The sequence below is a fragment of the Odontesthes bonariensis genome, chromosome 14 (genome assembly GCF_027942865.1).
Source record: "Odontesthes bonariensis isolate fOdoBon6 chromosome 14, fOdoBon6.hap1, whole genome shotgun sequence".
Classification (NCBI taxonomy): Eukaryota; Metazoa; Chordata; class Actinopteri; order Atheriniformes; family Atherinopsidae; genus Odontesthes; species Odontesthes bonariensis.
Window position 1 is genome coordinate 37,845,441 of NC_134519.1, and position 23,737 is coordinate 37,869,177.

At 52.0% G+C, this 23,737-nt stretch overlaps 1 protein-coding gene across 3 annotated transcripts in view; it reads left to right on the plus strand.

Annotated features, from left to right (window-relative positions):
- The window catches only part of paxip1 (PAX interacting (with transcription-activation domain) protein 1), a 63,742-nt gene that overhangs the window by 35,777 nt on the left and 4,228 nt on the right, over positions 1 to 23,737 (plus strand). For 2 of the 3 annotated variants that reach the window (XM_075484226.1, XM_075484227.1), the window contains exons 18-22: positions 9,354 to 9,522; positions 9,692 to 9,792; positions 18,369 to 18,503; positions 21,626 to 21,701; positions 21,805 to 21,917. In XM_075484226.1, coding sequence (XP_075340341.1) covers positions 9,354 to 9,522; positions 9,692 to 9,792; positions 18,369 to 18,503; positions 21,626 to 21,701; positions 21,805 to 21,917 — 594 coding nt within the window. The remainder of the gene's footprint in view (positions 1 to 9,353; positions 9,523 to 9,691; positions 9,793 to 18,368; positions 18,504 to 21,625; positions 21,702 to 21,804; positions 21,918 to 23,737) is intronic. The other variant, XM_075484228.1, reaches the window with a different exon arrangement.

Below are 23,737 nucleotides of genomic sequence, written 5' to 3' on the forward strand. Positions count from 1 at the left end.
GCCTCGACCAGCTGGGGTTTGAGAAGACAGAAAGGGGGGGAGGGCCGCAGCGGCGGCGGCACTGTAACACCATTCAAAGGATATCTGTTGGAACAGGGAAACACGAGTTAATGACCACAATAATATCACATATACATAAAGAGAGTAAAGTGAAGAAAGGTGTGTCAGATGAGGCCCCCCAGCAGTCTAGGCCTATAGCAGTCCTCTGCTGTCTGTGACTGTGTCCTCTGCTGTCTAACTGTGTCCTCTGTTGTCTAACTGTGTCCTCTGCTGTCTGTGACTGTGTCCTCTGCTGTCTAACTGAGTCCTCTGCTGTCTGTGACTGTGTCCTCTGCTGTCTAACTCTGACCTCTGCTGTCTAACTGTGTCCGTGTCCTCTGCTGTCTAACTGTGTCCTCTGCTGTCTGAGTCCTCTGCTGTCTGTGACTGTGTCCTCTGATGTCTGTGACTGTGTTCTCTGCTGTCTAACTGAGTCCTCTGCTGTCTGTGACTATCCTCTGCTGTCTAACTGTGTCCTCTGCTGTCTGTGACTGTGTCCTCTGCTGTCTGTGACTGTGTCCTCTGCTGTCTGTGACTGTGTCCTCTGCTGTCTTTGACTCTGTCCTCTGCTTTCTAACTGTGTCCTCTGCTGTCTAACTGTGTCCTCTGCTGTCTAACTGTGTCCTCTGCTGTCTGTGACTGTGTCCTCTGCTGTCTAACTGTGTCCTCTGCTGTCTGTGACGGTGTCCTCTGCTGTCTGTGACTGTGTCCTCTGCTGTCTTTGACTCTGTCCTCTGCTTTCTAACTGTGTCCTCTGCTGTCTGTGACTGTGTCCTCTGCTGTCTAACTGTGTCCTCTGCTGTCTGTGACTGTCCCCTCTGCTGTCTGTGACTGTGTCCTCTGCTGTCTGACTGTGTCCTCTGCTGTCTGACTGTCCTCTGCTGTCTAACTGTGTCCTCTGCTGTCTGTGACTGTCCCCTCTGCTGTCTAACTGTGTCCTCTGCTGTCTGTGACTGTGTCCTCTGCTGTCTGACTGTGTCCTCTGCTGTCTGTGACTGTGTCCTCTGCTGTCTAACTGTGTCCTCTGCTGTCTGTGACTGTGTCCTCTGCTGTCTGTAACTGTGTCCTCTGCTGTCTGTAACTATGTCCTCTGCTGTCTGTGACTGTGTCCTCTGCTGTCTAACTGTGTCCTCTGCTGTCTGTGACTGTCCTCTGCCGTCTAACTGTGACCTCTGCTGTCTGTGACTGTGTCCTCTGCTGTCTGTCTGTGTCCTCTGCTGTCTTTGACTGTGTCCTCTGCTGTCTAACTGTGTCCTCTGCTGTCTGTGACTGTCCTCTGCTGTCTAACTGTGACCTCTCCTGTCTGAGTCCTCTGCTGTCTGTGACTGTGTCCTCTGCTATCTGTGTCCGTGTCCTCTGCTGACTAAATGTGTCCTCTGCTGTCTGTGACTGTGTCCTCTGCTGTCTAACTGTGTCCTCTGCTGTCTGAGTCCTCTGCTGTCTGTGACTGTGTCCTCTGCTGTCTAACTGTGTCCTCTGCTGTCTGTGACTGTGTCCTCTGCTGTCTAACTGTGTCCTCTGCTGTCTAACTGTGTCCTCTGCTGTCTGTGACTGTGTCCTCTGCTGTCTGTCACATCTGCTGTCTGTGACTGTGTCCTCTGCTGTCTAACTGTGACCTCTGCTGTCTAACTGTCACCTCTGCTGTCTGTGACTGTGTCCTCTGCTGTCTAACTGTGTCCTCTGCTGTCTGTGACTGTGTCCTCTGCTGTCTAACTGTGTCCTCTGCTGTCTCTGACTGTGTCCTCTGCTGTCTGTGACTGTCCCCTCTGCTGTCTACCTGAGTCCTCTGCTGTCTGTGACTGTGTCCTCTGTTGTCTAACTGTGTCCTCTGCTGTCTGTGACTGTGTCCTCTGCTGTCTAACTGTGTCCTCTGTTGTCTAACTGTGTCCTCTGCTGTCTGTGACTGTGTCCTCTGCTGTCTGTGACTGTGTTCTCTGCTGTCTAACTGAGTCCTCTGCTGTCTAACTGAGTCCTCTGCTGTCTGTGACTATCCTCTGCTGTCTAACTGTGTCCTCTGCTGTCTGTGACTATCCTCTGCTGTCTGTGACTGTGTCCTCTGCTGTCTGTGACTGTGTCCTCTGCTGTCTTTGACTCTGTCCTCTGCTTTCTAACTGTGTCCTCTGCTGTCTGTGACTGTCCTCTGCTGTCTAACTGTGTCCTCTGCTGTCTGTGACTGTCCTCTGCTGTCTAACTGTGTCCTCTGCTGTCTGACTGTCCCCTCTGCTGTCTGTGACTGTGTCCTCTGCTGTCTGACTGTGTCCTCTGCTGTCTAACTGTGTCCTCTGCTGTCTGTGACTGTCCCCTCTGCTGTCTGACTGTGTCCTCTGCTGTTTGTGACTTTCCTCTGCTGTCTGACTGTGTCCTCTGCTGTCTAACTGTGTCCTCTGCTGTCTGTGACTGTCCCCTCTGCTGTCTAACTGTGTCCTCTGCTGTCTGACTGTGTCCTCTGCTGTCTGTGACTGTGTCCTCTGCTGTCTAACTGTGTCCTCTGCTGTCTGTGACTGTGTCCTCTGCTGTCTGTGACTGTGTCCTCTGCTGTCTGACTGTGTCCTCTGCTGTCTGTGACTGTGTCCTCTGCTGTCTGTAACTGTGTCCTCTGCTGTCTGTAACTATGTCCTCTGCTGTCTGTGACTGTGTCCTCTGCTGTCTAACTGTGTCCTCTGCTGTCTGACTGTGTCCTCTGCTGTCTAACTGTGTCCTCTGCTGTCTCTGACTGTGTCCTCTGCTGTCTAACTGTGTCCTCTGCTGTCTGTGACTGTGTCCTCTGCTGTCTAACTGTGTCCTGTGCTGTCTGTGACTGTGTCCTCTGCTGTATGTGACTGTGTCCTCTGCTGTATGTGACTGTGTCTTGTGCTGTCTGTGACTGTGTCCTCTGCTGTCTAACTGTGTCCTCAGCTTTCTGTGACTGTGTCCTCTGCTGTCTAACTGTGTCCTCTGCTGTCTGTGACTGTGTCCTCTGCTGTCTAATTGAGTCCTCTGCTGTCTAACTGTGACCTCTGCTGTCTGAGTCCTCTGCTGTCTGTGACTGTGTCCTCTGCTGTCTGTAACTATGTCCTCTGCTGTCTGTGACTGTGTCCTCTGCTGTCTAACTGTGTCCTGTGCTGTCTCTGACTGTGTCCTCTGCTGTCTAACTGTGTCCTCTGCTGTCTGTGACTGTCCTCTGCTGTCTAACTGTGTCCTCTGCTGTATGTGACTGTGTCTTGTGCTGTCTGTGACTGTGTCCTCTTCTGTATGTGACTGTGTCTTCTGCTGTCTGTGACTGTGTCCTCTGCTGTCTAACTGTGAACTCTGCTGTCTGAGTCCTCTGCTGTCTGAGTCCTCTGCTGTCTAACTGTGTCCTCTGCTGTCTAACTGTGTCCTCTGCTGTCTGTGTCCTCTGCTGTCTGTGTCCTCTGCTGTCTGTGACTGTTTCCTCTGCTGTCTGAGTCCTCTGCTGTCTGAGTCCTCTGCTGTCTGTGACTGTGTCCTCTGCTGTCTGTGACTGTGTCCTCTGCTGTCTGTGTCCTCTGCTGTCTGTGTCCTCTGCTGTCTGACTGTCCCCTCTGCTGTCTGACTATGTCCTCTGCTCTCTGTGACCTCTGCTGTTTAACTGTGTCCTCTGCTGTCTGTGACTGTGTCCTCTGCTGTCTGTGACTGTCCCCTCTGCTGTCTGTGACTGTGTCCTCTGCTGTCTAACTGTGACCTCTGCTGTCTGAGTCCTCTGCTGTCTGTGACTGTGTCCTCTGCTGTCTAACTGAATCCTCTGCTGTCTGTGACTGTGTCCTCTGCTGTCTAACTGTGTCCTCTGCTGTCTAACTATGTCCTCTGCCGTCTGTGACTGTGTCCTCTGCTGTCTAACTGAGTCCTCTGCTGTCTGTGACTGTCTTCTGCTGTCTGTGACTGTCCTCTGCTGTCTGTGACTGTGTCCTCTGCTGTCTGTGACTGTCCCCTCTGCTGTCTGTGACTGTGTCCTCTGCTGTCTAACTGTGACCTCTGCTGTCTGAGTCCTCTGCTGTCTAACTGTGTCCTCTGCTGTCTAACTATGTCCTCTGCTGTCTGTGACTGTGTCCTCTGCTGTCTAACTGAGTCCTCTGCTGTCTGTGACTGTCTTCTGCTGTCTGTGACTGTCCTCTGCTGTCTGTGACTGTGTCCTCTGCTATCTGTGACTGTGTCCTCTGCTGTCTGTGACTGTGTCCTCTACTGTCTAACTGTGTCCTCGGCTGTCTGTGACTGTGTCCTCTGCTGTCTAACTGTGTCCTCTGCTGTCTAACTGTGTCCTCTGCTGTCTGTGACTGTCCTCTGCTGTCTAACTGTGTCCTCTGCTGTCTGTGACGGTGTCCTCTGCTGTCTAACTGTGTCCTCTGCTGTCTGTGACTGTGTCCTCTGCTGTCTAACTCTGACCTCTGCTGTCTAACTGTGTCCGTGTCCTCTGCTGTCTAACTGTGTCCTCTGCTGTCTGAGTCCTCTGCTGTCTGTGACTGTGTCCTCTGCTGTCTAACTGTGTCCTCTGCTGTCTGTGACTGTGTCCTCTGCTGTCTAACTGTGTCCTCTGCTGCCTGTGACTGTCCCCTCTGCTGTCTAACTGTGACCTCTGCTGTCTGTGACTGTGTCCTCTGCTGTCTAACTTTGACCTCTGCTGTCTGTGACTGTGTCCTCTGCTGTCTAACTGTGACCTCTGCTGTCTGTGACTGTGTCCTCTGCTGTCTGTGACTGTCCCCTCTGCTGTCTTACTGTGTCCTCTGCTGTCTGTGACTGTGTCCTCTGCTGTCTGTGACTGTGTCCTCTGCTGTCTAACTGAGTCCTCTGCTGTCTGTGACTGTTTCCTCTGATGTCTGTGACTGTGTCCTCTGCTGTCTAACTGTGTCCTCTGCTGTCTGTGACTGTCCTCTGCTGTCTAACTGAGTCCTCTGCTGTCTGTGACTGTGTCCTCTGCTGTCTGTGACTATCCTCTGCTGTCTGACTGTGTCCTCTGCTGTCTGTGACTGTGTCCTCTGCTGTCTGACTGTGTCCTCTGCTGTCTGTAACTGTGTCCTCTGCTGTCTGTGTCCTCTGCTGTCTGTGACTGTCCTCTGCTGTCTGTGACTGTGTCCTCTGCTGTCTGTGACTGTGTCCTCTGCTGTCTAACTGTGTCCTCTGCTGTCTGTGACTGTGTCCTCTGCTGTCTGTGACGGTGTCCTCTGCTGTCTGTGACTGTGTCCTCTGCTGTCTTTGACTCTGTCCTCTGCTTTCTAACTGTGTCCTCTGCTGTCTGTGACTGTGTCCTCTGCTGTCTGTGACTGTGTCCTCTGCTGTCTCTGACTGTGTCCTCTGCTGTCTGTGACTGTGTCCTCTGCTGTCTGACTGTGTCCTCTGCTGTCTGTGACTGTGTCCTCTGCTGTCTAACTGTGTCCTCTGCTGTCTGTGACTGTGTCCTCTGCTGTCTGTAACTGTGTCCTCTGCTGTCTGTAACTATGTCCTCTGCTGTCTGTGACTGTGTCCTCTGCTGTCTGACTGTGTCCTCTGCTGTCTAACTGTGTCCTCTGCTGTCTCTGACTGTGTCCTCTGCTGTCTAACTGTGTCCTCTGCTGTCTGTGACTGTGTCCTCTGCTGTCTAACTGTGTCCTGTGCTGTCTGTGACTGTGTCCTCTGCTGTATGTGACTGTGTCTTGTGCTGTCTGTGACTGTGTCCTCTGCTGTATGTGACTGTGTCTTGTGCTGTCTGTGACTGTGTCCTCTGCTGTCTGTGTCCTCAGCTTTCTGTGACTGTGTCCTCTGCTGTCTAACTGTGTCCTCTGCTGTCTGTGACTGTGTCCTCTGCTGTCTAATTGTGTCCTCTGCTGTCTAACTGTGACCTCTGCTGTCTGAGTCCTCTGCTGTCTGTGACTGTGTCCTCTGCTGTCTGTGACTGTGTCCTCTGCTGTCTAACTGTGTCCTCTGCTGTCTAACTGTGTCCTCTGCTGTCTGTGACTGTGTCCTCTGCTGTCTAACTGTGTCCTCTGCTGTATGTGACTGTGTCTTGTGCTGTCTGTGACTGTGTCCTCTGCTGTATGTGACTGTGTCTTCTGCTGTCTGTGACTGTGTCCTCTGCTGTCTAACTGTGTCCTCTGCTGTCTGTGACTGTGAACTCTGCTGTCTGAGTCCTCTGCTGTCTGAGTCCTCTGCTGTCTAACTGTGTCCTCTGCTGTCTAACTGTGTCCTCTGCTGTCTGTGTCCTCTGCTGTCTGTGACTGTTTCCTCTGCTGTCTGTGACTGTGTCCTCTGCTGTCTAACTGTTTGCTCTGCTATCTGTGACTGTGTCCTCTGCTGTCTGTGACTGTGTCCTCTGCTGTCTTTGTCCTCTGCTGTCTGTGTCCTCTGCTGTCTGACTGTCCCCTCTGCTGTCTGACTGTCCCCTCTACTGTCTGACTATGTCCTCTGCTCTCTGTGACCTCTGCTGTTTAACTGTGTCCTCTGCTGTCTGTGACTGTGTCCTCTGCTGTCTGTGACTGTCCCCTCTGCTGTCTAACTGTGACCTCTGCTGTCTAACTGAATCCTCTGCTGTCTGTGACTGTGTCCTCTGCTGTCTGTGACTGTGTCCTCTGCTGTCTAACTATGTCCTCTGCTGTCTGTGACTGTGTCCTCTGCTGTCTAACTGAGTCCTCTGCTGTCTGTGACTGTCTTCTGCTGTCTGTGACTGTCCTCTGCTGTCTGTGACTGTGTCCTCTGCTATCTGTGACTGTGTCCTCTACTGTCTAACTGTGTCCTCGGCTGTCTGTGACTGTGTCCTCTGCTGTCTAACTGTGTCCTCTGCTGTCTAACTGTGTCCTCTGCTGTCTGTGACTGTCCTCTGCTGTCTAACTGTGTCCTCTGCTGTCTGTGACGGTGTCCTCTGCTGTCTAACTGTGTCCTCTGCTGTCTGTGACTGTGTCCTCTGCTGTCTAACTCTGACCTCTGCTGTCTAACTGTGTCCGTGTCCTCTGCTGACTAACTGTGTCCTCTGCTGTCTAACTGTGTCCTCTGCTGTCTGAGTCCTCTGCTGTCTGTGACTGTGTCCTCTGCTGTCTAACTGTGTCCTCTGCTGTCTGTGTCCTCTGCTGTCTGTGACTGTTTCCTCTGCTGTCTGTGACTGTGTCCTCTGCTGTCTAACTGTTTGCTCTGCTATCTGTGACTGTGTCCTCTGCTGTCTGTGACTGTGTCCTCTGCTGTCTTTGTCCTCTGCTGTCTGTGTCCTCTGCTGTCTGACTGTCCCCTCTGCTGTCTGACTGTCCCCTCTACTGTCTGACTATGTCCTCTGCTCTCTGTGACCTCTGCTGTTTAACTGTGTCCTCTGCTGTCTGTGACTGTGTCCTCTGCTGTCTGTGACTGTCCCCTCTGCTGTCTAACTGTGACCTCTGCTGTCTAACTGAATCCTCTGCTGTCTGTGACTGTGTCCTCTGCTGTCTGTGACTGTGTCCTCTGCTGTCTAACTATGTCCTCTGCTGTCTGTGACTGTGTCCTCTGCTGTCTAACTGAGTCCTCTGCTGTCTGTGACTGTCTTCTGCTGTCTGTGACTGTCCTCTGTTGTCTGTGACTGTGTCCTCTGCTATCTGTGACTGTGTCCTCTACTGTCTAACTGTGTCCTCGGCTGTCTGTGACTGTGTCCTCTGCTGTCTAACTGTGTCCTCTGCTGTCTAACTGTGTCCTCTGCTGTCTGTGACTGTCCTCTGCTGTCTAACTGTGTCCTCTGCTGTCTGTGACGGTGTCCTCTGCTGTCTAACTGTGTCCTCTGCTGTCTGTGACTGTGTCCTCTGCTGTCTAACTCTGACCTCTGCTGTCTAACTGTGTCCGTGTCCTCTGCTGACTAACTGTGTCCTCTGCTGTCTAACTGTGTCCTCTGCTGTCTGAGTCCTCTGCTGTCTGTGACTGTGTCCTCTGCTGTCTAACTGTGTCCTCTGCTGTCTGTGACTGTGTCCTCTGCTGTCTAACTGTGTCCTCTGCTGTCTGTGACTGTGTCCTCTGCTGTCTAACTGTGACCTCTGCTGTCTGTGACTGTGTCCTCTGCTGTCTAATTTTGACCTCTGCTGTCTGTGACTGTGTCCTCTGCTGTCTGTGACTGTGTCCTCTGCTGTCTGTGACTGTCCCCTCTGCTGTCTTACTGTGTCCTCTGCTGTCTGTGACTGTGTCCTCTGCTGTCTGTGACTGTGTCCTCTGCTGTCTAACTGAGTCCTCTGCTGTCTGTGACTGTTTCCTCTGATGTCTGTGACTGTGTCCTCTGCTGTCTAACTGTGTCCTCTGCTGTCTGTGACTGTCCTCTGCTGTCTAACTGAGTCCTCTGCTGTCTGTGACTGTGTCCTCTGCTGTCTGTGACTATCCTCTGCTGTCTAACTGTGTCCTCTGCTGTCTGTGACTGTGTCCTCTGCTGTCTGACTGTGTCCTCTGCTGTCTGTAACTGTGTCCTCTGCTGTCTGTGTCCGTCCTCTGCTGTCTGTGACTGTGTCCTCTGCTGTCTAACTGTGTCCTCTGCTGTCTGTGACGGTGTCCTCTGCTGTCTTTGACTCTGTCCTCTGCTTTCTAACTGTGTCCTCTGCTGTCTGTGACTGTGTCCTCTGCTGTCTAACTGTGTCCTCTGCTGTCTGTGACTGTCCTCTGCTGTCTAACTGTGTCCTCTGCTGTCTTTGACTGTCCTCTGCTGTCTGACTGTCCCCTCTGCTGTCTGACTGTCCCCTCTGCTGTCTGACTGTGTCCTCTGCTGTCTGACTGTGTCCTCTGCTGTCTAACTGTGTCCTCTGCTGTCTGTGACTGTGTCCTCTGCTGTCTAACTGCGTCCTCTGCTGTCTAACTGTGTCCTCTGCTGTCTGACTGTGTCCTCTGCTGTCTGTGACTGTGTCCTCTGCTGTCTGTGACTGTGTCCTCTGCTGTCTGACTGTGTCCTCTGCTGTCTAACTGTGTCCTCTGCTGTCTGACTGTGTCCTCTGCTGTCTGTAACTATGTCCTCTGCTGTCTAACTGTGTCCTCTGCTGTCTAACTGTGTCCTCTGCTGTCTGTAACTATGTCCTCTGCTGTCTAACTGTGTCCTCTGCTGTCTGTGACTGTCCTCTGCTGTCTAACTGTGTCCTCTGCTGTCTAATTGTGTCCTCTGCTGTCTAACTGTGTCCTCTGCTGTCTGTGACTGTGTCCTCTGCTGTCTGTGACTGTGTCCTCTGCTGTCTAACTGTGTCCTCTGCTCTCTGTGACTATGTCCTCTGCTGTCTGTAACTTTGTCCTCTGCTGTCTGAATTTCCCCTCTGCTGTCTGACTGTGTCCTCTGCTGTCTGACTGTGTCCTCTGCTGTCTGACTGTGTCCTCTGCTGTATGACTGTGTCCTGTGCTGTCTAACTGTCCCCCCTGGTCTTTTGCAGAGGCTGCATGCTCTCGGTGGTGAAGTGGTAGACAGCAGTCAGAAAGCCACCCACCTGCTGGCCAGTAAGGTGACTCGCACCGTTAAGTTCCTCACTGCCATGTCTGTGGTGAAGCACATCGTCAGTCCTGACTGGCTGGAGGAGAGCTGGAGGAGCCAGAAGTTTGTGGGTATGTTGGACCTCCTGTTGAGAGGAGACAAAAGAGGACAAACACATGGCCAGAGAAAGCTGTCACTGGTCATTACGTATTTTTTTAAACGTGTGTGTGTGTGTGTGTGTGTCTGTGTGTGTGTGTGTGTGTGTGTCTGTGTGTGTGTGTGTGTGTGTGTGCGTTGCAGACGAGCAGAGTTTCGCTCTGCGGGACGCGGAGGCCGAGGTGCTGTTCACCTTCAGTCTGGAGGAGTCTCTGCAGAGGGCCCACACTGCACCACTCTTCAAGGTCAGACAGCAGAGGTTAAACAGTTGTTGTCTCCATGAAAGATGCTCAGTCTGAACTGAACATGCAAGCCTCACCTTCCCCTTGTGTGAATGGAAAAACAGGTGTCACATTAATGGTTGGTGCCACAGTGAACCATGTAGAGGTCAAAGTTGAAGAGCTGTTGAAGCTCCTGTTTGATGAGCAGGACAGAGGGACACAGCCGGTGTCCTTACTCCAACATATCTGCCAGGTGCCATTAAAGCCCTCCTGCAGAACCCAGGCTATGCAAGATCAGCACTCAGAGCCTCACAGCTCCATTGATGGGCCTCTCCTCGCAGTCATCGTCCTACTAACATTACCACTATTCATGATGTAGACGGAAAGGAAATCCATGAGCCCAGGTCATTTATCCACAGACCTGTCCCTAAGGTTTTACATTTCTGTCTTTTTAAATAAAAACTTCTTTGAATCTCCACAAGAGAATCATCATTAAGTTCAGCAAGTGTTCCTCAGACTGTAAAGAACTTTGGTCTCTCAGCATCTACAGTGCAGAATATTGTGAAAGATTCAGGGAGTCTGGGGAAACCTCAGCATGGAAAGGCCGAGGACAGAAACCCCTGCTGGAGGAGATGGGAGCCCTCAGGCAGCACTGCAGGAGAAACCGTCATCACGCCACCATGATCCATACAGCCACCATGATCCATACAGCCCCATACAGCCACCATGATCCATACAGCCACCATGATCCATACAGCCCCATACAGCCACCATGATCCATACAGCCACCATGATCCATACAGCCATGATCCATACGGCCACCATGATCCATACGGCCACCATGATCCATACGGCCACCATGATCCATACGGCCACCATGATCCATACGGCCACCATGATCCATACAGCCACCATGATCCATACAGCCATGATCCATACAGCCATGATCCATACGGCCACCATGATCCATACAGCCATGATCCATACGGCCACCATGATCCATACAGCCATGATCCATACAGCCACCATGATCCATACGGCCACCATGATCCATACGGCCACCATGATCCATACGGCCACCATGATCCATACAGCCACCATGATCCATGCAGTCACCATGATCCATACGGCCACCATGATCCATACAGCCATGATCCATACGGCCACCATGATCCATACAGCCACCATGATCCATACAGCCATGATCCATACGGCCACCATGATCCATACGGCCACCATGATCCATACAGCCACCATGATCCATACAGCCACCATGATCCATACAGCCACCATGATCCATACAGCCACCATGATCCATACAGCCATGATCCATACGGCCACCATGATCCATACAGCCACCATGATCCATACGGCCACCATGATCCATACAGCCATGATCCATACGGCCACCATGATCCATACAGCCACCATGATCCATACAGCCATGATCCATACGGCCACCATGATCCATACGGCCACCATGATCCATACAGCCACCATGATCCATACAGCCATGATCCATACAGCCACCATGATCCATACAGCCACCATGATCCATACAGCCACCATGATCCATACAGCCATGATCCATACGGCCACCATGATCCATACAGCCACCATGATCCATACAGCCATGATCCATACGGCCACCATGATCCATACGGCCACCATGATCCATACAGCCATGATCCATACGGCCACCATGATCCATACGGCCACCATGATCCATACAGCCACCATGATCCATACAGCCATGATCCAAACGGCCACCATGATCCATACAGCCACCATGATCCATACAGCCATGATCCATACAGCCACCATGATCCATACAGCCACCATGATCCATACAGCCATGATCCATACGGCCACCATGATCCATACGGCCACCATGATCCATGCGGCCACCATGATCCATACGGCCACCATGATCCATACGGCCACCATGATCCATACGGCCACCATGATCCATACAGCCATGATCCATACGGCCACCATGATCCATACAGCCATGATCCATACGGCCACCATGATCCATACAGCCATGATCCATACAGCCACCATGATCCATACGGCCACCATGATCCATACGGCCACCATGATCCATACGGCCACCATGATCCATACGGCCACCATGATCCATGCAGTCACCATGATCCATACGGCCACCATGATCCATACAGCCATGATCCATACAGCCATGATCCATACGGCCACCATGATCCATACGGCCACCATGATCCATACGGCCACCATGATCCATACAGCCATGATCCATACAGCCATGATCCATACGGCCACCATGATCCATACGGCCACCATGATCCATACAGCCATGATCCATACGGCCACCATGATCCATACAGTCACCATGATCCATACAGTCACCATGATCCATACAGCCATGATCCATACAGCCATGATCCATACGGCCACCATGATCCATACAGTCACCATGATCCATACAGCCATGATCCATACGGCCACCATGATCCATACAGTCACCATGATCCATACAGCCACCATGATCCATACAGCCATGATCCATACAGCCACCATGATCCATACAGCCATGATCCATACAGCCACCATGATCCATACAGCCACCATGATCCATACAGCCATGATCCATACGGCCACCATGATCCATACGGCCACCATGATCCATGCGGCCACCATGATCCATACGGCCACCATGATCCATACGGCCACCATGATCCATACAGCCACCATGATCCATACAGCCATGATCCATACGGCCACCATGATCCATACAGCCATGATCCATACGGCCACCATGATCCATACAGCCATGATCCATACAGCCACCATGATCCATACGGCCACCATGATCCATACGGCCACCATGATCCATACGGCCACCATGATCCATACGGCCACCATGATCCATGCAGTCACCATGATCCATACGGCCACCATGATCCATACAGCCATGATCCATACAGCCATGATCCATACGGCCACCATGATCCATACGGCCACCATGATCCATACAGCCACCATGATCCATACAGCCATGATCCATACAGCCACCATGATCCATACAGCCACCATGATCCATACAGCCATGATCCATACGGCCACCATGATCCATGCGGCCACCATGATCCATACAGCCATGATCCATACAGTCACCATGATCCATACGGCCACCATGATCCATACGGCCACCATGATCCATACGGCCACCATGATCCATACGGCCATGATCCATACGGCCACCATGATCCATACGGCCACCATGATCCATACAGCCATGATCCATACAGCCATGATCCATACGGCCACCATGATCCATACGGCCACCATGATCCATACAGCCATGATCCATACGGCCACCATGATCCATACAGTCACCATGATCCATACAGTCACCATGATCCATACAGCCATGATCCATACAGCCATGATCCATACGGCCACCATGATCCATACAGTCACCATGATCCATACAGCCATGATCCATACGGCCACCATGATCCATACAGTCACCATGATCCATACAGCCACCATGATCCATACAGCCATGATCCATACAGCCACCATGATCCATACAGCCATGATCCATACAGCCATGATCCATACAGCCATGATCCATACGGCCACCATGATCCATACAGTCACCATGATCCATACAGCCACCATGATCCATACGGCCACCATGATCCATACGGCCACCATGATCCATACGGCCACCATGATCCATACAGCCATGATCCATACGGCCACCATGATCCATACGGCCACCATGATCCATACAGTCACCATGATCCATACAGCCACCATGATCCATACAGCCATGATCCATATAGCCATGATCCATACAGCCACCATGATCCATACAGTCACCATGATCCATACAGCCATGATCCATACGGCCACCATGATCCATACAGTCACCATGATCCATACAGCCACCATGATCCATACAGCCATGATCCATACAGCCACCATGATCCATACAGCCATGATCCATACAGCCATGATCCATACGGCCACCATGATCCATACAGTCACCATGATCCATACGGCCACCATGATCCATACGGCCACCATGATCCATACGGCCACCATGATCCATACAGCCATGATCCATACGGCCACCATGATCCATACAGCCATGATCCATACGGCCACCATGATCCATACAGCCACCATGATCCATACAGCCATCATGATCCATACAGCCACCATGATCCATACAGCCACCATGATCCATACAGCCATGATCCATACGGCCACCATGATCCATACAGCCACCATGATCCATACAGCCATGATCCATACGGCCACCATGATCCATACAGCCATGATCCATACGGCCACCATGATCCATACAGCCATGATCCATACGGCCACCATGATCCATACGGCCACCATGATCCATACAGCCACCATGATCCATACAGCCATGATCCATACGGCCACCATGATCCATACGGCCACCATGATCCATACGGCCACCATGATCCATACTACCACATGGGCTCAGGAGGAGCTGGGAGAAGCATTTCCACTCAACACGGTCCAGAAATGTGAGCTGAAGCTGCACCACACCAGGAGGAAGCCATATATCAGCTCTGTGCAAAAACATGGCCCAGTTCTCTGGACCCCAGCTCATCTCAGATGGACAGAAAACCAGAGGACACGAGTTCTGTGGGCAGATGAGTCCACCTTTCAGCTGCTTCAGTCTGCTTCCACGTGCCAGGCAGAGTTGGTTTTTTGGGGAGTTGTACACTTGCTGGTGACTTCAGACAGCCTAACATATGCTCCCAAGGACAGAATAACTAGATTAATTTCTTACAATTCAAGTATTGAATCCAGGGGGTTAAATCCAAGTATTCCCATTTGGTATTAGTCCAAAGAGGTGTTGAAGCAAGCAGAGGCCATAATGAAGCTGAAAGGTAAAAAAGAAAAGAAGCCAAAAGGCCAGTTGGACAGAAAGCTAAGAGCTGTAGACATGTGCAGACAAAGGCCCAGCTACGGGCCCAGCTACAGGCCAGGCCCAGCTACAGGCCAGGCCCAGCGACGGGCCCAGCTACAGGCCCAGCTACAGGCCCAGCTACAGGCCCAGCTACAGGCCAGGCCCAGCTACAGGCCAGGCCCAGCTACAGGCCCAGCTACAGGACAGGCCCAGCTACAGGACAGGCCCAGCTACAGGCCAGGCCCAGCTACAGGCCAGGCCCAGCTACGGGCCCAGCTACAGGCCAGGCCCAGCTACAGGCCCAGCTACAGGACAGGCCCAGCTACAGGACAGGCCCAGCTACAGGCCAGGCCCAGCTACGGGCCCAGCTACAGGCCCGGCCCAGCTACAGGCCCAGCTACGGGCCCAGCTACGGGCCCAGCTACGGGCCCAGCTACAGGCCCGGCCCAGCTACGGGCCCAGCTACGGGCCCAGCTACGGGCCCAGCTACGGGCCCAGCTACGGGCCCAGCTACGGGCCCAGCTACAGGCCTGGAAGGTGAGTGGGGGCACTGAAGAGAATGACTCCATCATTCTGTTCAGGGAAGAAGAACACTGGAGGGCTTGGCTGGGCATGGTCAGAGTTTTCCTCAGATGTTCACAGGACTAAGGTCTCTTATAGGCTGCTGCATCTTCTCATGGTACCAGCATCTGTACAAACCAGATGTCACCTGAACGCACCGCAAAGACTGCTTCCAGCTGCCGGCCAGGACATGCAGGGAGATGGAACTCTGCAGGGCAGTGGAGGGGGGCAGTGGAGGGGGGCAGTGGAGGGGGGCAGTGGAGGGGGGCAGTGGAGGGGGCAGTGGAGGGGGGCAGTAGCAGCTTTACACAATGTGGATGGAATCATAGATTTATTGATTTGGGTGTTTCAGTGATGTCACACAGAGCTGGGGCCTCATGTACAAAGCATGCGTACGCACAAAATAGTGGCGTACGCACCTTTTCACGTCAACGATCAGATGTATCAAGAACGAAAAGACCGTGGAAATGTGCGGTGCCTCATGGCAGCTTCAGGGCTGGCGTACGCACTTTTCTGCAGCTGTTGATTCTTTGGCGACACCTAAGGTGATGTTGGGAAACTGTTATAATAAATAAATGTGAAAACAATTAGTCCTCAGACTGTGATGTGCACATTTGAGATAGATGAACAATTAATACTGATAAACAAGTAATACACCCATGTGTCTGCAGTTACACGAGTGGATAAAAAAGCAGCGCAAAGTGGTGCAATGCATACCATTAAAAACAATGGCTGCTTTAGCAGTATTAGAAGACTTTGCAAATGGTGCAATTCGAAGAGAGCGTGTGTTCACTACAACAGAGAGGATTAGCTGGCATATGATGGCTCATTAGCCGTTTTGAGGGAAATCCTCCTAGAACTGCGCAGAGCTGCGGCCGCCGTTGGAGCGCAACACAGTGAGGAGGCATGCGCTGCCTGTGCACACTTGGGTCCCAACCGGAGCATTCCAGGGGCAGGTGGCCAACCGATTGGGACTCTGCCAGTCTACCCTGAGCCGAGCCATGCCAGCCGCGTGGGACAGAATTATCCGCATCTCAGCCACGTATATCAAATTCCCAACAGGCCAACATTAAAGCTCAATTTGAAGCGGGAGCCGATTTTGTAATCGGAGCTATCGACTGCACACACATTGCTATAAAAGCGCCATCACATGATGAATTTGTATGTTAACAGGAAACATTTTCATTCGATCGATGTACAGATCATATGTGATGCATAAATGCAATTAACCAACATTGTGGCGAGGTGGCCTGGTTCAACGCACGATTCATACAATCTGAGTAACAGCATCGTTGGGAACAGACTACAAGCTGGCACTGTGGGTGATGGTTGGCTTCTTGGTGAGTAACTTCATTCTTGTAATTGTCCTAATATTATTCCCCGTGACGCGCATTGAGTATGTGCGCCCCCCAATTTCTATCCCATCTTCACAGCATCATTATTATATTATATATATTAGTCGGTGGTTAAAGTTAGTTTCTTGCTGTTTTTTGCTGGTTAAACTTCAGCTTCAGATCTTTCTAACAAGCCCCTGATCGTCTCTGTGGGCATATATTAATAACCCTGTGCGTAAAGTGTGAAATGTCTTAATCAGCCTCGACTTTTCCCCGGCGCACTTCTGCACGTTACTGTATGAACACGTTGTTGTGAGTTACACAAAAGCATCGGTATTTAGCTTGGGGGTAATCAGAGTCACCCACATGTGCTCCCACCACCCCAGAGAGAGCAGCGTCACCCATAGTTGCCCCAACTCTCTGTTCAAACAGAGTCGGTCACCCCCCCCCACCCGACTGTTTTGGCCACACTGCAGCGGTGGGCAGCCAGTCTCCGCTTCACCTCCATCTTAATGTGGGACCACTTCTTCTTCACATCCACCTTAATGTGGGACCACTTCTTCTTCACCTCTGCTTGTGAGGCTTCTCAGACCCCACAGCATTGACAGCCTCAGGCTCTCCCACCCACTCTTCTTGTGTTTGGCGGAGGACAGTGTGCCAAAAAACACATTTTTGCGGGCCTTCACTTCAGAAAGTAGCACCGACATCTCGCTTTCCGTGAAGTTCTTCTTTTTTCCGTCTTATTCATTCTTTTTTCTTTATTTTCTGACCGTACACAGAGGGGAATCGCAGGTGCAGGGCTCATTTAAATTAGATTTGCGTATTTAAGTAGGGATGTGGACAGGGAGGAGTCTGGTGCTCCGACATGTGCGCTCAATTCCACGTTGATTGGGATGTACAAACGAAATGTGCTTGGATTAATGCGTGCGCACAGATTCATACATCTGACGTTGGAGGTCATTTGGGTTTGAGCGTACGCCATGTTTCAGTAGGAAATCCACGCAAGTCTTTGTACATGAGGCCCCTGGTGTCTGACATCACTGTGAGGAGAAACTGAAGACTCAAAGTGTGACATGTTGACTTGTTCCTGTCCTCACTGTGCCCCCCCCCCCTGCACTCATTTGCTGCTTTGAACGGCTCTCACTGACAGATGTCTGGCAATCTTCAAGGTGGGAGCTGAATGATGATCCTTATGTGCAGACTTCCAGCTTTCTGCAGCACTGTCCTAAGTTAAATCACCATGGTAACACACCATTCTCTGCCGCCTGCAGCTGTGCACAGATGCTAAGGCTGATTGGGACTTCTCAGTTACAGTGACTGCATTGATTGGCCAACATGTTGATGCACATGGGAAGAAATAAAGGGCCTGAGGACTTTCTGCTTTTGTTTAAACTGTTCCAATATTTCCATCATGATATTTGAAAAGTGGGCTGCACAGTAGAGGTTCCTCTGGCTTCCTCACTGCCCAAAAATGTTGGGTTAACTGGTGTGAGTGTGGTTGTGTGTCTGGTTTGCCTCTGTGTGGCCCTGTGGCGGACTGGGGAGCTTTACCTGGTGTATCCTGCCTCCCACCCACTGGCAGCTGGGATAGGCTCCCAAACATCAGAAGTGCACACAGGGCAGGTGGCCACACATGAGAAGTTCCAAATGTGTTGAAAAGAGAGGAGTCTAAATGGAGCAAAGTGTTATTTTAAAAGGGTCCTCCACAGCTGTGAACTGCTTCTCATAGAAATGTTGTCTGTGTGTTTGATGTGATAAAGGGGAAGTTCTTCTACCTGACGCCGGGCATCTGCCCCAGCCTCAGCACCATGAAGTCCATCCTGGAGAGTGCTGGAGGGAAGCTGCTGTCCAAGCAGCCCTCGTACAGAAAGATCATGGAGCACCAACAGAACAAGGTCAGTGTCCTCACACATACACACATTCTGCAGCTCAGTGTCCTCACACATACACACATTCTGCAGCTCAGTGTCCTCACACATACACACATTCTGCAGCTCAGTATCCTCACACATACACACATTCTGCAGCTCAGTGTCCTCACACATAAATACATTCTGCAGCTCAGTGTCCTCACACATAAATACATTCTGCAGCTCAGTGTCCTCACACATACACACATTCTGCAGCTCAGTGTCCTCACACATACACACATTCTGCAGCCCAGTGTCCTCACACATACACACATTCTGCAGCCCAGTGTCCTCACACATACACACATTCTGCAGCCCAGTGTTCTCACACACACATTCTGCAGCTCAGTGTCCTCACACACACATTCTGCAGCTCAGTGTCCTCACACACACATTCTGCAGCTCAGTGTCCTCACACACACATTCTGCAGCCCAGTGTCCTCACACACACACACACACACACACACACACACACACACACACACACACACATACACACACATACACACACATACACACATTCTGCAGCCCAGTGTCCTCACACACACATTGTGCAGCTCAGTGTCCTCACACACACACACACACACATACACACACACACACACATTCTGCAGCTCAGTGAACCGAACACAACACTACCGACCCGGACCGTTCCCAACCGACCCGGGCCGTTCTGAACAGACCCGTACCATTCCGTAACCGACCCGGACCGTTCCCAACCGACCCGTACCGTACCGTTCTGAGTTCCGAACCGAACCGACCCGTACCGTACCGTTCTGAACCGACCCGTACTGTACCATTCTGAGTTCCGAACCTAACCAACACGTACCGTACAGTTCTGAACCGACCCGTATTGTTCCGAACCAAACCAACCTGGACCATTCCTAACCGACCCGTACCGTTCCGAACCGAACCGACCCGTACCGTTCTGAACCGAACCAACCCGGACCGTTCCTAACCGACCCGTACCGTTCTGAACAGACCCGAACCGTACACTGAACACTACCGACCCGTACCGGACCATTCTGTTCCGAACCGTACCGTTTTGAACCGACCCGTACCGTTTTGAACCGACCTGTACCGTTCTGAGATCCAAACCGACCCGTACCGAACCGACCTGTACTGGTCCGTTCCGAACCGACCCGTACCGTACCGAACCGTACCGTTCTGAGTTCCGAACCGAACCGTACCGTTATGAGTTCCGAACCGAACCGACCCGTACCGTTATGGGTTCCGAACCGAACCGACCCGTACCGTACCGTTCCGAACCGACCCTTACGGTTCTGAACCGTACTGTTCTGAACCGAACCAACCCGGACCGTTCCTAACCGACCCGTACCGTTCTGAACAGACCCGAACCGTACCATTTTGAACCGACCCGTACCGTTCTGAGATCCAAACCGACTCGTACCGTTCTGAGATCCAAACCGACCCGTACCGAACCGACCTGTACCGGTCCGTTCCGAACCGACGCGTACCGTTCTGAGTACCGAACCGTGCCGTTCTGAACCGAACCAACCCGGACCGTTCCTAACCGACCCGTACCGTTCTGAACAGACCCGAACCGTACACTGAACACTACCGACCCGTACCGGACCATTCTGTACCGAACCGTACCGTTTTGAACCGACCTGTACCGTTCTGAGATCCGAACAGACCCGTACCGTTCGGAGTTCTGAACCGACCCGTACCGAACCGACCTGTACCGGTCCGTTCCGAACCGTCCCGGACCGTACCGTACCGAACCGTACCGTTCTGAGTTCCGAAGCGACCTGTACCGTACCGTTCCGAACCGAACCAACCCGGACCGTTCCCAACCGACCCGGACCGTTCCCAACCGTACCGTTCTTAGTTCCGAACCGACCCGTACCGTACCGAACCGTACCATACCGTTCTGAGTTCCAAACCGATCCGAACTGACCCGTACCGTACCGTTCTGAGTTCTAAACCGACCCGTATCGTTCTGAACCAACCCGACCCGTACCGGTCCAACCCGTACCGTACTGTTCCGAACCGAACTGTACCGTTTTGAACCGACCCGACCCGTACCGTTCTGAGTTCCGAACCGACCACAACACTACCGACCCGTACTGCTCTGAACCGACCCGAACCATTTTGAGTTCCGAACCGACCACAACACTACCGACCCGTACTGCTCTGAACCGACCCGAACCGTTTTGAGTTCCGAACCGTTCCGAGTTCCGAACCGAACCGTTCCGAACCGACCCGTACCGTTTTGAACCGACCCGTACCGTACCGTTTTGAACCGACCCGTACCGTACCGTTCCGAACCGACCCGTACCGTTCCGAACTGACCCGTACCGTACCGTTTTGAACCGACCCGTACCGTACCGTTCTTAGTTCCAAACCGACCCGTACCGTACCGTTCTGAACCGACCCGTACCGTTCCGAACGGTTCCGAACAGTACCGTACCGTTCTTAGTTCCAAATCGACCCGTACCGTTCCGAACCGACCCGTACCAGACTGAACCGACCCGTACCGTTCCGAACCGACCCGTACCAGACTGAACCGACCCGTATCGTTCTTAGTTCCAAACCGACCCGTACCATTCCGAACCGACCCGAACCGTACCGTTTTGAACCGACCCGTACCGTACCGTTCCGAACCGACCCGTACCGTTCCGAACTGACCCGTACCGTACCGTTTTGAACCGACCCGTACCGTACCGTTCTGAACCGACCCGTACCGTTCCGAACGGTTCCGAACAGTACCGTACCGTTCTTAGTTCCAAATCGACCCGTACCGTTCCGAACCGACCCGTACCAGACTGAACCGACCCGTACCGTTCCGAACCGACCCGTACCAGACTGAACCGACCCGTATCGTTCTTAGTTCCAAACCGACCCGTACCATTCCGAACCGACCCGAACCGTACCGTTCCGAACCGACCCGTACCAGACTGAACCGACCCGTATCGTTCTTAGTTCCAAACCGACCCGTACCATTCCGAACCGACCCGAACCGTACCGTTTTGAGTTCCGAACTGACCTGTACCGGACTGCATAGTGGGAGACGAGGCTTTAGTGTTGTTGCAGACAGAACCATGGTCTGACCCGCTTTCATTCATCTTGCTCTTCTGTTGCAGAACCTTCCAGAGATCATTTTAATTTCCTGTGACAATGACCTCCATCTGTGTAGAGAGTACTTCTTGAAAAACATTGGTAACACCCACACACACACACACACACACACACACACACATTCTTCCCTTTAAAGTTGAAACGGACCATAAAGGTGACCTGATGTCTTCTGTCTCTCATCTAGATGTCCACAATGCCGAGTTCATCCTGACTGGAGTTCTGACCCAGAAACTGGACTATGAATCATATCCTTTCCAGCCAATAAGAGCTCAGAGCAGAAGGCTTGTCATACTGTAGGTCAGTCACTGCTGCCAGCTCTGTTCCACCTGACACCACCTGCCGGCCATCATGTCACATGGCCCTCATGTCACATGTTCATCATGTCACATGTTCATCATGTCACATGGCCCTCATGTCACATGGCCCTCATGTCACATGGCCCTCATGTCACATGGCCCTCATGTCACATGGCCCTCATGTCACATGTTCATCATGTCACATGTTCATCATGTCACATGTTCATCATGTCACATGGCCCTCATGTCACATGGCCCTCATGTCACATGTTCATCATGTCACATGGCCCTCATGTCACATGTTCATCATGTTACATGTTCATCATATCACATGGCCATCATCATGGCCTGTAACAGGTTCCAGCATTCCCTGTGCTGCACACAGTGCTCAGTAATGTCCACAACCAGAGGTCTTCACAGGGAAAGAAATGTGTGTGATTGGTTCCAAGCCTCATGGGAGGCTGCATGATAACACAGCGAGAGCTCATGAATACAGAGGCTGCTCATCATGGAGCACCATGTGATCCTCAGTGATGATGCAGTTCCGTATATCAGCCAGTTCCTGCTGTATTACTCCATTTGAACAAAATGCTTCTGAAGCCCTCCAGTCTGTCAGACCCTCAGCAGACCCTCAGCAGTGTGTCAGACCCTCAGCAGACCCTCAGCAGTGTGTCAGACCCTCAGCAGACCCTCAGCAGTGTGTCAGACCCTCAGCAGACCCTCAGCAGTCTGTCAGACCCTCAGCAGACCCTCAGCAGTCTGTCAGACCCTCAGCAGACCCTCAGCAGTGTGTCAGACCCTCAGCAGTCTGTCAGACCCTCAGCAGACCCTCAGCAGACCCTCAGCAGTGTGTCAGACCCTCAGCAGTCTGTCAGACCCTCAGCAGTGTGTCAGACCCTCAGCAGTGTGTCAGACCCTCAGCAGACCCTCAGCAGACCCTCAGCAGTGTGTCAGACCCTCAGCAGGGTGTCAGACCCTCAGCAGTGTCAGACCCTCAGCAGACCCTCAGCAGACCCTCAGCAGAGTGTCAGACCCTCAGCAGGGTGTCAGACCCTCAGCAGGGTGTCAGACCCTCAGCAGACCCTCAGCAGTGTGTCAGACCCTCAGCAGGGTGTCAGACCCTCAGCAGGGTGTCAGACCCTCAGCAGTGTGTCAGACCCTCAGCAGTGTGTCAGACCCTCAGCAGTGTGTCAGACCCTCAGCAGGGTGTAAACTCAGGATTTTATTAGAGCAGAGCGACAGTCTGGAGATGCTCTCAGTCAGCTGACTCGTAGTCTCAATGGGCTGATTTCAGTCCCAGTTTCTGACAGAAGAACCAGAAAAATCTGTGAATGAGAGCAGTTTTATGGTGAGTTAAGCTGGATTAATGAACCCTCACTCTACTGTTTTTACTACCAGATGGAACTCTGGAGCACCAACAGAGAGCCTTGTTCCTGTTGAGCGTACACTTGGAGTGATTGTACTTCCATCTGCTTTATCTGGGTGTGTTGGTCAGCTTTGGAGAGTCTGGCTTTCATACCATATTAGGTTGAGCTAACATGTTTGCTCATATTTTAAAAGTGGCTTTTGGTCAGACTCTCACAGTAACTCTTTTTTTTTTATTTGATGGTGCTGTTCAGCACACTCGGCTTGTTCCTGTAATGGCTGTGTGAACACACATTGGACAAAAACTAAAGTGTAAAGGCACCAGAGGCAGTGACCGCAGTAAACATTAAAATGCACTGACTGCATGGGGTCCTACGTTGCCTGGAGCCTGTATTTCTGTTGAGCTGTTCTTCACAGTGGAGACATCACATGTGAATGGCCATGGGCTCAGTCAGA